General features: G+C 46.5%; 1 protein-coding gene across 1 annotated transcript; it reads right to left on the reverse strand.

Moving 5' to 3' along the window:
• On the reverse strand, positions 1-11,284 carry LOC146358195 (uncharacterized). Its single transcript, XM_084859758.1, has 5 exons — positions 11,160-11,284; positions 8,249-8,358; positions 4,219-4,265; positions 3,248-3,383; positions 1-1,613 (listed from the first exon to the last, which is right to left on the reverse strand). The coding sequence occupies exons 1-5, from the start codon at positions 11,282-11,284 to the stop codon at positions 1-3; spliced, it is 2,031 nt and encodes a 676-aa protein (XP_084715884.1).
• Positions 11,285-12,623: the final 1,339 nt, after the last annotated feature.

Here is a 12,623-nt window from a genome sequence, read left to right on the forward strand (position 1 = left end):
TCACAGGCTGTGGTGAAGCAACTTGCACCAACACCGGGAACACCTTAAACAGGAAACTGAAGCATCTGTATTAAATAGTTCAGCTTGGCTATTTATATATGGAGGCCAATTCTTTCCATTCTGAGTCGGAGCATCAATATGTGGAAGCAAATTCTTCCTTGGCTGTAATTGGTTTATTCTGTTCCAGGCCTGGATATTTGCCCACTGGTTTCCATAGAAGAGTTGCGTTGCTCCACAGGGCCTCCTTTTATCTGACACAGGTGCTTGGCCACTGGAGAATTCTGCTGTTCCACCACAGAGCAATCTTGCTGTATTTTCTGCTGGACCAAGCCAGACAGTAGCTGGCACCTTCCATGTATAAGCTGGCACATTGCTCTCAGTGGCTATTTCTTTGTGCTGAGAGGCTGCTTTGTTACCTGTCCCATCATGCAACTCACTTGTCTGGACATTCGCCTTGCTCTTCCCATTATGCGGCTCCCTCTTCTGGTCACCCATATTGTTCTTCACAGCATGCAGTTCATTTGTCTGGACGTTCATCTTGCTTCTCTCAGCATGCAGTTGCCTCTTTGGAACATTCATCGTGCTCTTCCCAGCATGCAACTTGCTTCTCCCAGCCTGCAGCTCACTCCTGTTCTTTCCAGCTTTTGGCTCACACTTTGGTGATTGCAACTCAGCCTTCCCACGTGGTACCACTTTTCTTTTGGAGGATGATGCCGCTTTATTCCTAGTGTATCTCAGGTATATGACACCTGACTCAGTTTTGTCATGTTGCTGTTTCTGCTCAGCATGCTGCTCTGTTCCCACATCAGGGCCTCCTCCTGGATAAGACCTGCTCTTCCCTGCTGGAGATTTCCTGATTTGCATCTCATGTTTCCCAATACGGCCATCAGTCTTTTCTTTCTGAAGTTTGTTCTTGGGGTGCGACTCGGACTTCCCATTCAGCTTTTTCTTCCCAGTACGGAGCTTCCCCTCCCCACTACATAGCTCAGTTTTTAACTTTGGAAACTTTGTCTTCCCAGAATGGGTCTCCCAGTTTTCATTCTGTTGCTTGGTCTTTCCTCTTTGGCTCTTTCTCTTCCAATTGTAGCTCTCACTGTTCTCAGTAGGAGGATCTTTACTGGACTTGCTGTTCTTAGTATGCAGTTCACTTTTCACAGTAGGTAGGTGTTTCTCCCCTGTTTGCAATATGTTTCTCCTGTCCTGGGGCCTACTGAGCTTCCTGGCTGGAAAATCCTTTTTCCCAGGAGGCAATTTGTTTTGCTTTGTCTGATGGCTTTGATAGGACTTAGTGTGCATACGCAAAGAAAGGGACTTGTTAGGCTCAGGACTTGAATTGTTAGACTCGGCATCTGATTCCTCGTTCAGCTCACTAGACTCTGAACTTGACTCACTGGACTCAGAACTGGATTCAGAAGTTGATTCATTGGATAACTCTTCAGATTCAAGTCCGAGCTTGTCCTCTGAACATGATGACTCATCATCAGACTCAAAGGTCGAGTTGTCATATTCAAAACTGGAGCTGTTGCCATTCCCTGAACCGGACTCACAATCCTGGGAACTCAGTTTGTCCAGTTTGCAATGAGATTCTTCCTCTGTCATGCTGCTCTTGAGTTCTGCACGAGCAGGCAACACACCTACAAGAAACTAGCCTTTTAGTCTATTTAAAAGACAATTCAAGCAGTGGCCCTTCCAACCATCTTACTTGCAGACAAAAATAAGCCCAATGAAGGGAAAGCAGTTCAGGCTCAGTTGGGTGGCCCTCCGCTTAAAAAGTTCTCTGGCCACCCAGCGATACAGTCTCCATGAAGGAGTTCCAAGCTATAAGGGGCTGAATGAGAAAGTGTGCTATTGGCCAAGGAAGTGAGGGATTTAATGTATTTATTTTATATTTTTATCCCATCCTGTCTCTGAGGCTCACTATAGAAAACCATTGTTTTAAAAGGGCAACAAACTAAATGATAAATAAATATGCAGATAAACATTGAGTACTCATAATATCATTGGTCTCCCCCATTGCTGGTGCCAGCTTTGCTAAAAAGAACAGGCCTTCTAGTGTCCCTAAAAACTCACCTGTTTATTTTGGCCTACAATTGAGTTAGGGGCTGTTCTGTATGTACAGTACCATTTAGTTTGTACTGTTTGTTCTGACTGTATCATTGTTTATATTATTGTTCTTACTGTTTTATTTTGTGCTGTGGTTTTAAGTTTTGTTGTACGCCACCTTGGGAGGGTTTACCCTAAAAGTCAGCTTATAAATCTTTTAAATCAATAAATAATAATAATAAATAAACACCAGTCCTTTAAAATGTTCAGGCACCAGAGGAAGAGATTCCAGACCTGGGGAGCAGCTGCTCTAAAAGGCACTCTGTGTACCTGGCCTTCTTGTGGGATGGAGGGCACTGCAGGAAGACACCTTCAGCGGACAATCACAATACAGGAGGCAGAAATAGTGTATTAGATACCTTTGGTAGCAGTTGCTTGGGTACTTAACGGGTCAATCCAGCACTTGAATCCAGCACAAGTTTACAGCAATAACAAGTTAACCCTTGCTTTCTAAACCAGCCACAGCTACAGAGTGCTCCCTACAGAGCAATAAACAAGCTAAATGTAACCCTTTTAGTGCTCTGTAGTAGTATAGAGCAGGTTGCTGCTGAATTTCAGCAGCAAACTGCCATTTTTTTAATTGTAATTTTGGGGGGAGTGCAGCCTGCTGGGGGTGGGGGAGTCCAGGGGCCTTGAATGTCCCCCAGACCTCCTGCAGTTGCCCAGCCTTGTTATAAAAGCATGACTGGTGATGCAAGTCACAACAGCACAGAGTTGGGAGTTATACAGCCCATGTTATGGGAAATAGGAGCTGAAATGCTATGAAGGATCACACACACACGTGTGCACTGTAGTAGACTGAGGGGCAGGAGGGGGCCAGCCATAGCACAGCTAGAAGGTAACTCTGCTGCAGTCAAGCTGGATAACAACCTGATAAGTTCAGCATATCAACACAGCACTCTCCCAATACACCAGGTAATTGTTTTCATTGTGCTCTGGCTGATCTCTGTTGTCTGCCTGGTCAACTAGAAGTAAATAATATATTAATTGTGTTGCCTCTGGCTGGCTGGCCCAGGATTCAGGGCAGGGCAGCCGAGCCCACAACCCCAGTGGGATCGAGACAAAGCTGGATCCAATTAGAAGGCTATTTTGTGATTTCAGTTGTGCCACCTCAGGTTCCAAAGGAGGATCATGTGGCTGCCACCTGCAACTCCTTGGTAGCATTTAGTTAAAGATGATGTGCCATGTGGCATCTTCACACTCTGAAGTTCTTCATCCCTGCAAGTGTCCCATTCTGTGTTCCCTTGAGGCTGAGAGGGGATGCTGGTAGCACCCAACAGCTGTCAAAACAAGGGAAGAAGGAAACAGAGGCTCACATCGTTCCAAATGGGCCCTGCTGGCTGGAACTCTCTTCTACCACCACAACGATAGGAGGAAGTTGTCTCAGCGGGGAGCTAAAGCCAACTGCAGCCTAATGTAGGCTGACAAGACCTGTAGTGTGGTCAGCTCCGCCCCTCCTGAAGGAGCTGACTGGACTAAAGGGCCCCACCTGATTTTGTAGCCTGAGATTTCTGCAAGCCTGGGGGAGATGGAGGTTCTGCTGGAGATTCATCCTTGGAGCGAGAGGATGATGGCAGGGCTGTGTCCTTTGGCTGGCGGGAGGCCTGATTAAAGTGTTGTCTGTCTTACCCCCAAGGAAGTACCTGTGCCTTGTCCTCATCAGAATGTACGTTGGAAGGACTGAGGGCTTAGGGTCATGACAGCAAGCAGCAGACAGTGAAGTAAAGCAGGTGCAGGGAAGTTTGGAGCACAATAACACCATGCATCTTCTTTAGCTAAACATTACCCAGGTGATGTGGAGAGAAGACACAAGTCTGTGGTGGCCACATGTTCCTCATAACACATCATTTGAGCCTCAGGTATGGCTCAGTGATTAGGCAAGAGTTCCACAGAGGCACCCATAATTGTGGTGGTCCTCCATTTCACTATTTATTTATTTATTTATTTATTACATTTATATCCCGCCTTTCTTCCATCATGGAACTCAAGGTGGCTACATGTGGTTCCCAGGTGATCTCCCCTCCAAGCATTGACCAGACCCAAACCTGCTTAGCTTCAGCAAGGTGGCTGCCTCATGTGCCTTCAGGGGACTGAATTTCTAAATCACTCACCCACTTCATTCTGTCTGTCCTTGAGGGAGGAGTCAAGGCTACGCTTGTTCTCTGAAAGGCAGAAGATACAACATGAGATTATCCAGTTCCTCCGCAGGTGATGGAAGCACATGATTCCTAGGGCTAGCCCAAGACATTTTGCTGCCTGAGGCAGAATAGCAAAAGGCATCCCCATATCAAGATGTATACTACCCAAGGTTGACCAAGTTATGTTGACACCTGAGACAGAAAATCCCACAAGTACCTCTCCCTGGGAGTAAAAATACAAAAATAATTTGCTGCTCTTTCATGACTCCCAAGATCAGCTGCCTAAGGCAACAGCCTCACTCTGCCTCATAGTAGGGCTGGCCCTGTTGATCCAGGATTCTGAATAGCACTACCCCCTAGGCACAAAATAGTTAAGTGCCATCTCATGAAGGAGGAACCTATTGTATCCCTTCCCCTCAGTGACTGGTTATTTTACAATGTTATACTAGATTGCAGCATAGGGATCCATGATAATGTTCAGACATACTGAACTACACTGTATCTAAAGAGGAAAGCATATTGCAGGACAGAAGGAAAACCTCAAGCAGGCAGCATCTACTAATAGTTTAGGGCACACAGCTGAACTGATGTTTTCCCACAGCATAGCTACTTCAGAAGAGCACCTGAGAGTGATTCTAAAAAGGCAGATGGAATTTTAACAATGGGACACGAAAGGGCATCAACCTGTGCATATAGAAGGCTGGCCCTCCATGTAACCAAAAACTGTGTTAACTAATAGGCTAGGACTGGAGAAAGAGAGAGAGAGGGCTTATATCTACTCTATATTTGTGCCAGTTCTATATTAGTTTTACTGTCATCCCCCTGCCAGACACACACACACACACACACACACACACAACTTCAGTTTGTTGCAGGTGATAAGAATTATCTGCTAGAGATCTCTATCACAACTCCCCACACAGAACTGCAATTTCCAGGGTTCCCTAGAGAGAAAGATGTTAGACCAGTACCAGTGGTACATTTTGAAGTGCAGGCACTCATCACGCTAGTCCCCATAGCCATGCCTCAAGGAGAGTCCAAAAATGCCAGCAGCTATGTTGATCCATATCAACAAACCAGAACTAGCGGTGTTCATCTCCACCAGGAGCAGGTCTTTTATAGAGCTAATGTGTCTTCACTGCCCATTCAAGACCAAGCCACCCCAAAATACTCTGCATTGCAACAGGGATAGCTCACAACAATGTATTGTTGCTGGGGAAATCCATTTCTGTATACACACGGGGGGGGGAGGGGGGAGAGGGAGAGAGAGGATTACAGCTAAGCTCAGAGGGAACAAGGAAGCCTGAGGGGCAGGTGACGGATGAGGTCAGCATCCCTGCTAATAAAAAAATGCTTGGCAGTTCGCCCCTGCAAGTCCTGGCTCCACAATGCTGACCAGGAGCCAGTCTACACATGTGATTGACTGTGGAGGGAAAGCACTTCAGAGTTATTCAGGACACATGATGTTGTAGCCACCCCACAGCCATCCTGCTGCTTCCTCCTCTAAAACAGCATTTTCTGAATGTTTTAGAGCATATTTTACCTTAAATGCAGCTCCTGTGCAGTTTAGCGGAAGTATGCCCCATTTGCCCAGATTAAATCCTGCATGCCGGGCGTGCCTGCCTGGCTGAGCCTGGCTGTGGCCTTTGGTCAAGGGGTGGAGCCATCCCTTTTCCCCCTGCCCCCATTTCCTTATTTTCCTCTATTGGCAGTAGCCCACTGCCTCCACCTCTCCTCAGCTGCCTTTTCCTCTGCTTTGGAGGAGCACAGCCAGGAAGGGTCAGGAGAGAGGGCTTGGGAGAATAGCCCACTAGGTCTACTCAGATGTAAGGAGCAGAGGCAGGAAAGCGAACTAAAGGGGTGGTGAAGGGGCACCGTAAGAGTTGCTGTTCTGCTGTCACCTGCCCTCCCCACTGCCATTGAGAAAATTGGACCCCCTTTCCCCCCACCCCCCAGGGCTGCTTCCCCATTAGAGACTTGACCCTGTAATGGCCCCAGGCCTGTAACCAAGTCACCTGTAGTTGAGGGGCCTAGGGATCCATAATGCTCTCTTTAGGTTCATTATAAGTGCAATTCTCTTGCTAGTGGGCCTCTTGGCTGGTAAGATGAGTCAAAGGTCGATATCACCGCCTCAGCACATTCCATGCTAACAAGCTGTGAACCATTTATCTTATCAGGGCCGTAGAAGTGCCTGAGAAGTGAGGTGATGTTTACAGGTGTCTGTGCTGGGAAAGTTCTGATTGTCTCCCCTCTGATGTGGGGCTGTTAGGCTATGCTGGGGAAGTTGCGGATGAAAGCTAATTAACGCTTGCTGCTGTCATGCTGCCTCACTGCTAACATGCATAGTATAAGACCCATTTTACCCCCTGGCTCTGTGTTCAGAGAAGCTGTCTAATCCAACTATTAGGTATGCCTGTGTGCTGTAAGTACTCAATAAAGTACCCAAGTACTCAAGTACTGGAGTACTGCGTCCAGTTCTGGGCACCACACTTTAAGAAGGATGCAGACAAACTGGAGAGGGTTCAGAGGAGGCCAACAAAGATGATCAGGGGACTGGAAATAAAGCCCTATGAAAAGAGACTGAAAGAACTGGGCATGTTTAGCCTTGAGAAGAGAAGACTGAGGGGAGATATGATAGCGCTCTTCAAGTACTTGAAAGGTTGTCACAGAGAGGAAGGCCAAGATCTCTTCTCGATCATCCCAGAGTGCAGGACACGGAATCATGGGCTCAAGTTACAGGAAGCCAGATTCCGGCTGAACATCAGGAAAAACTTCCTGACTGTAAGAGCAATACGACAATGGAACCAATTCCCTAGGGAGGTGGTGGGCTCTCCCACACTGGAGGCGTTCAAGACGAGGCTGGGCAACCATCTGTCAGGGATGCTCTGACTTGGATTCCTGCACTGAGCAGGGGGTTGAACTCGATGGCCTTGTAGGCCCCTTCCAACCCTACTATTCTATGATTCTATGAAAGTCTCCTTGTAAGCAAACCTGGATCTGGCATATCATTATCTCGGCATCTCCGAGCCTTAGCAGTCCACAGTCGGGGCAATACAGACCCATTCATAGAATGCAGCCTGTTTTCTCCAATCATAAAAGCACAGTTTTAATCTTTACTCTTTCACAACATCCCAATGGTGAATGAGAGGAGTGGGGTTAAACTACGGGGGCTTAATTCAGTGCTTCCAAACTTCCCTGAGCAGGGGATCATGGATAGGGGCGGGGAACAAGCCTGTCATTTAGTCAGCAGCACCTACATGTTTGATGACGTTTGGTGCAAGTGGCAGGACTCCGCCCACATGACCCTAAAGTAAGGAGGGTTGACGTGCAGCGTGACCTGTGAAAGCACATTTTAAGGTACTGTACACTCCGCTTTTCTGGCTCTGTGTGTCCCTGATGGACCAAAGCCGATTTCATGAAAATCCACATTAAACATGAAAGCATTTCACATTCTGTTGCCATGTAGATCCAGCCCAGTATACTATTAAAGCAGTGTAAATAGGCCCAGAGACAGAAGGAGAAATACAGATGGAGAAGGAGAAAAGGGAACATATATGTTAAAATCATTAAAAGTGGGTCCCATGTTGCAAATTGGAGTTAAAGGTGGGTCCCATGTATGAGCAGATTGAAGACTACTGGTTGTGGACTTACAACAAGAGTGCCTCAGGGCATAGCATGGGTTAAAAAGTCTTCCTCTGCACAGCAGTCTAGAGAGGCTTTCTGAACGGGCTTTTAACATGCAATTGCCCCGTCTCATTCATGGAATTTTACAGGAGGTCCAGACATCATTGTCTTCCACTTGTAACCCTCCTGTGTTTCCCCACCACTTCTTCTGTCCTTTTTCTTTCCACAAAAAAATAGTTAAGGAGAAAAAGACAGATTAGCTGCACAACGTCGTTTGGTGTGGTAGCACTAGGAGCCATCCATCTGAAAGCAGCCAGGATCAACTTGTGTATCACCAGGAAAGCAAAACCATAGTAGAAGAGATGAGTACACAGGGTCCTTACCATTCGATAGCACTTTGTAAGCTTCCATGATCTCCTTGGACTTCTCTTCAGCTTCCTTTTTGTTATCTGGGTTTTTATCAGGATGCCACTTCTTCAATTTTATTCTGTACCTGTTCAGTTACAAGAAAGACCACAAACAATTAGTCTGTTTGGGACAACCCCCTAATCCATCCCAGGCTTCTTTTAGTATTCCTTTTAGAATACATCTCCAAGAGTCAAAACCAAACACATTGGCCATATAGTCCTACAAGGGCCAACCAAAAGAAAACAACGTATCTTACAGGTTTTTGAAGAAAATATTAGAATTCTGTACTAGTTCCCTTTGCCACTCCTTAACAAATCTGTGCATTTCTTACAGCACAAACCTATCCATCTCTTCTCAGAAGTATGTTTTCAATAGAGTTTACTCCCAGGTTAGTGTATATAGGATTAAAGCCTTAGGGAGCAATCAGCAGCTAGACAGCTATAGGATATGGGGGTTTCTGGGAACCGACCTCGAAGTCCGCACTCTGAGGTCGGTTCCCGGAGAATCGGCCTTCCCCCCCTTCCACACTGCCTTGGAGGCAGTGCAGAACGGCCCTGTTCTCCAGGCTCAGAAGAGGAGCGCGGAGTGGCCAAAACGGGGCGTTCCAGGGTGGGGAAGGTGGAAATGACGGTACGACACATCCTATGTGTCATCCAGCAGCCTCCTGCCCCGCTTTGCCTTCCCATGGCTAGATAGCAGAAATCAGCTGCCTAGCTGCAAATGCAGGGCAAGAGAAGCACGAAGGGAATGATCCCCTCCATGCTTCTCCTGCCCTGCATGGGATAGGTGGCCACCTCCGAGTTCAGAGGTGGCCATCTATCCTCATAGGATTGCGCCCTTAATGTGTGAATTGGGATTTAGGGTTGACTTCAATTTTGAAAATAAGGGCATGTTTATTTTGTCCCTTGTGCGTGTATATTTTTCCTTTCTCCCTCTTTATGTGTGTGTTTAATAGTAGAGCAGCAATGTTTGCTGATGACAACAAATCATTCAAGGCATTTGTAGGCAGTTTTCTTTTCAAATATTCTCTCTGTACTCATTCCCCCTTCACACACACACACACTCACCACCTTGATTCCCCTCTCACACACACACATTTCTCACACATGCCACATTCTCCCCTTTACTCACCCTACTCTTTCACACATAAGCCACTTTGCCACTTCTCTCAGTCACACACACCGTCCTTGAGAGCACCCACCTATCCCATACAGACACAAGTACCACCACCACTCATTCACTCCTATGACACACATCTCATTTGCACACTCTTGAGCACCCCTTCCATAAAGGTTAATGGTGCAGCTGGAGGCTTTCACCTAAGGAGACACTCTTCTTGGGAGTGCCCTTGAACTTTCACATTTGGCCCATGGGAGAGCAAACAAATCCAGGACTTGCCTGCCTTGCATCTCCCAACTAGCACAGCTAAGGCTACTGTGAGCTGTGAATGCTCCTCCTGAGGCTGAGAACTCCAGCCAGACGCCGTCCCCTCCGCTAGGACGGTAGCCGAGACAGAGTGCCTGGAGCCTTTGGCCTAAGACAGGGATGGGCAACTTGTCACTCTCCAGATCTTGTTGGACTGAAGCTCCCCTTAGCCCTAGCCAGCACAGATAATGGTAAGAGATGATGGGAGTTGTAGTTCAACAACATCTGGAGGGCCACAGGTTGCCGACCTCTGGCCTAAGGAGAACTTTTGTGAGGGCTCCCATTAGTAAGTGTGGAGGACAGAAGCCAGGAGGCAAGGAGAGTGGTGTAGTTGGGTTATTTTAGACTCAGAGTCTTAAACCACATAGGGATTTTATTATATTAAGTGGTATATAAGTATTACTAATAAATACAAACATACATAAAATAATCATCTTATGGGGGGGCTCTTTAGGTGGTAATGCATATCACTTTGTTTATTTCAAAATATTGTAAGCCAGCCCTACTATTTTGGGGGGCCCTTCTGCTCATTCTGCTGAAGCAGTGTATTACTATGCTGAGAGGGACAGGCTGTGGGAAAGAGCCATCTGTGAGCTTTCCAGTTACACCTGGCTGGTCATTTTTGTAAGAATACTGACTGATCCAACAAGGCAATGTTTCTGTTCCTGTGAGAGTAGTTTGTTCATGCACATGTATATATACTCTATCTCACACACTAGGCTAACCCATTCCTCATCACCACACCAGAACAGGGATGGGCAGACCTCAGGCTTCTGGGATCTACTTCATTTTTTACTAGAAGAATCTCAAGGTCCATCAGCTGGAGCCAGATGCAAAATAGTGGCTCAGGAAAGACATACTCTGGGCAGAATGAAGGAACCGAGTGTCTCTAAGCACATGGCTCAGATCAACAATTTGTTTTTAGTATCACCGTTGAGCTTGTTGTCCTTTCACACAAACACGCACTCCTGGCTTTTTCCAAGCTTTCTTCATTTCATCAGCCTCATTTAGGTGGAAAAAGTCTTTTGTTGGTGCTGTTGTGAAACCCTCAGGTGTCAGAAACCCTTGCCGATCTATTGCAAATCAACAATAGATCCTGATCTGCCATTCATGTTACATCCTCCTGCCATTTCATCGTGTTGAGCAATTGGGCAATAGCCAGCTTCTCAATCAACTCCAGTGTTTGGGGCACAGGGGATAACTAGATAGGGTGATTTTGTCAAACATCTTGCAGAACTAGAGGCTTAAAAAGTTGAGGAGAGCCCTGTTGATCAGGAGTTGGTGAGCCTAATCCCCAACAAATGCTCTCTTGTCAAAGGACTAAGAAGGCTTTCCAACATTAGGGAGATGCAAAGGACCTCCATCTGTCCAAATAATGACATCACAGAGAGGCAGCAAGGAGGGTGCAGTGATGGTGCACAGGCAAGGCTGGATTGTGGAATGCTCCAAAGACTGACTTACGCCATTTTAATGTCATCATGGGAGGCACCCTGGGAAACGCCCAGGACTTTATAATAATCCATCTCACTTTTTCTCCATCCTGTAGAGTGGCCTGAAGGTGCACTGGAGTGTCTTTTCAGACCCATGCAGGGTGGGAACAGGTAAATGCTGTAAATACCTGGTCCTATAAAATAGAAAACAAAATAACTGGCCAGCTCTGGGTAAATAATGGGTACACTCCCTTCATGTTAGTCTGTCCCTTTAGGCTTGTCTAAATTATAAAATTATCTTGGATCAATGCTGGGTCATTGGTTTAACCTCAGCTGACCTACAGTATCTATACTGGAAATGTCTGGGAACTGGTCAATAGCCATGATACCTTGAGATCTGGATCCTCAACAGATTGATAAAAACAAACCTATCTGTGTCAGACAGGGCCACAGGAAACAGAGTATAAGAAAAGACACAGTCTCCCAAAGTGTAAACACTGCACTGCAGTAGGATATTAGCATCTTAATCGCCCTTGCAGCTAGGGTCTTCGCCTTTCCTTGCCTGTCAACAGAGCCACGGGTTTCTGTGCTGTGCAGAATTTTGAAGCCTGTCAGAACAGGGAACAGAATACTTACACACATCTCTCTATGCTGAAACATTGCTTTAAGATGACCAGCGTGATTAGGGCCGCATTCTATAACATATGTCACACAGCAGCAAATCTGGCCTTGTTCATCAACGAGTGATTGTTTTCAAGTGACATAAACTGTTCTATTCAACTCAGGATAATTTTGTGAAGTCTGCAAGTGGCCTTAATGGACCTTTCACAGAGTATCCAAACAACTGGGTGAAAACCATGTCCTACCTCACAGTGTCCAAAAGATTTTCCTGATTATCAGGAAATCATTTCCTGATTATCATTTTCCTGACCATCACATCCTTTGGGATTATCATTTTCCATGCAGGCAGAGAGCCATAATCGCCGAAGGCTGCTTACCTGGGATAAGGAAAGATGGGGGGAGGGAGTTGATTGTGATGTCAGGGGATCTGCAACTTGCACTCATGATTTCATGACTGGTTGGCATCAAGGAGGAAAGATAGCGTAAGCCCCAGGCACACTGGCTCTTGGATGGTGGCTCACACATTTACACAGGCTGTGATAACCCAAATAGGCATACGTAGGAACATAGGAAGCTGCCTAATTTTGAGTCAGAACACCGCTCCGCTGAGCTCAGTATTGTCAACACTGAGTCTGACTGTCAGCGGCTCTCCAGGGTTTCAGGCAGGAGTATTTCCAGCCCTACCTGGACAAGCCGGGGATGGAACCTGGAAACTTCGGTATGCGAAGCATGTGCTCTGCCACTGAGCTATGGCTCTTCTTGCCACAGACTCTAATCAGAATGGGACTCCAACCAGCCAGCAGGTTTAGCAATAAACCAACAATTGACTTAACGATAACTCAGGCTGTCTATCCATGAACAATTTCAGTACGGC

The sequence above is a fragment of the Heloderma suspectum genome, chromosome 1, assembly GCF_057233095.1.
Source record: "Heloderma suspectum isolate Gila_16-S chromosome 1, 16-S_ref, whole genome shotgun sequence".
In the NCBI taxonomy this organism is placed as follows: domain Eukaryota; kingdom Metazoa; phylum Chordata; class Lepidosauria; order Squamata; family Helodermatidae; genus Heloderma; species Heloderma suspectum.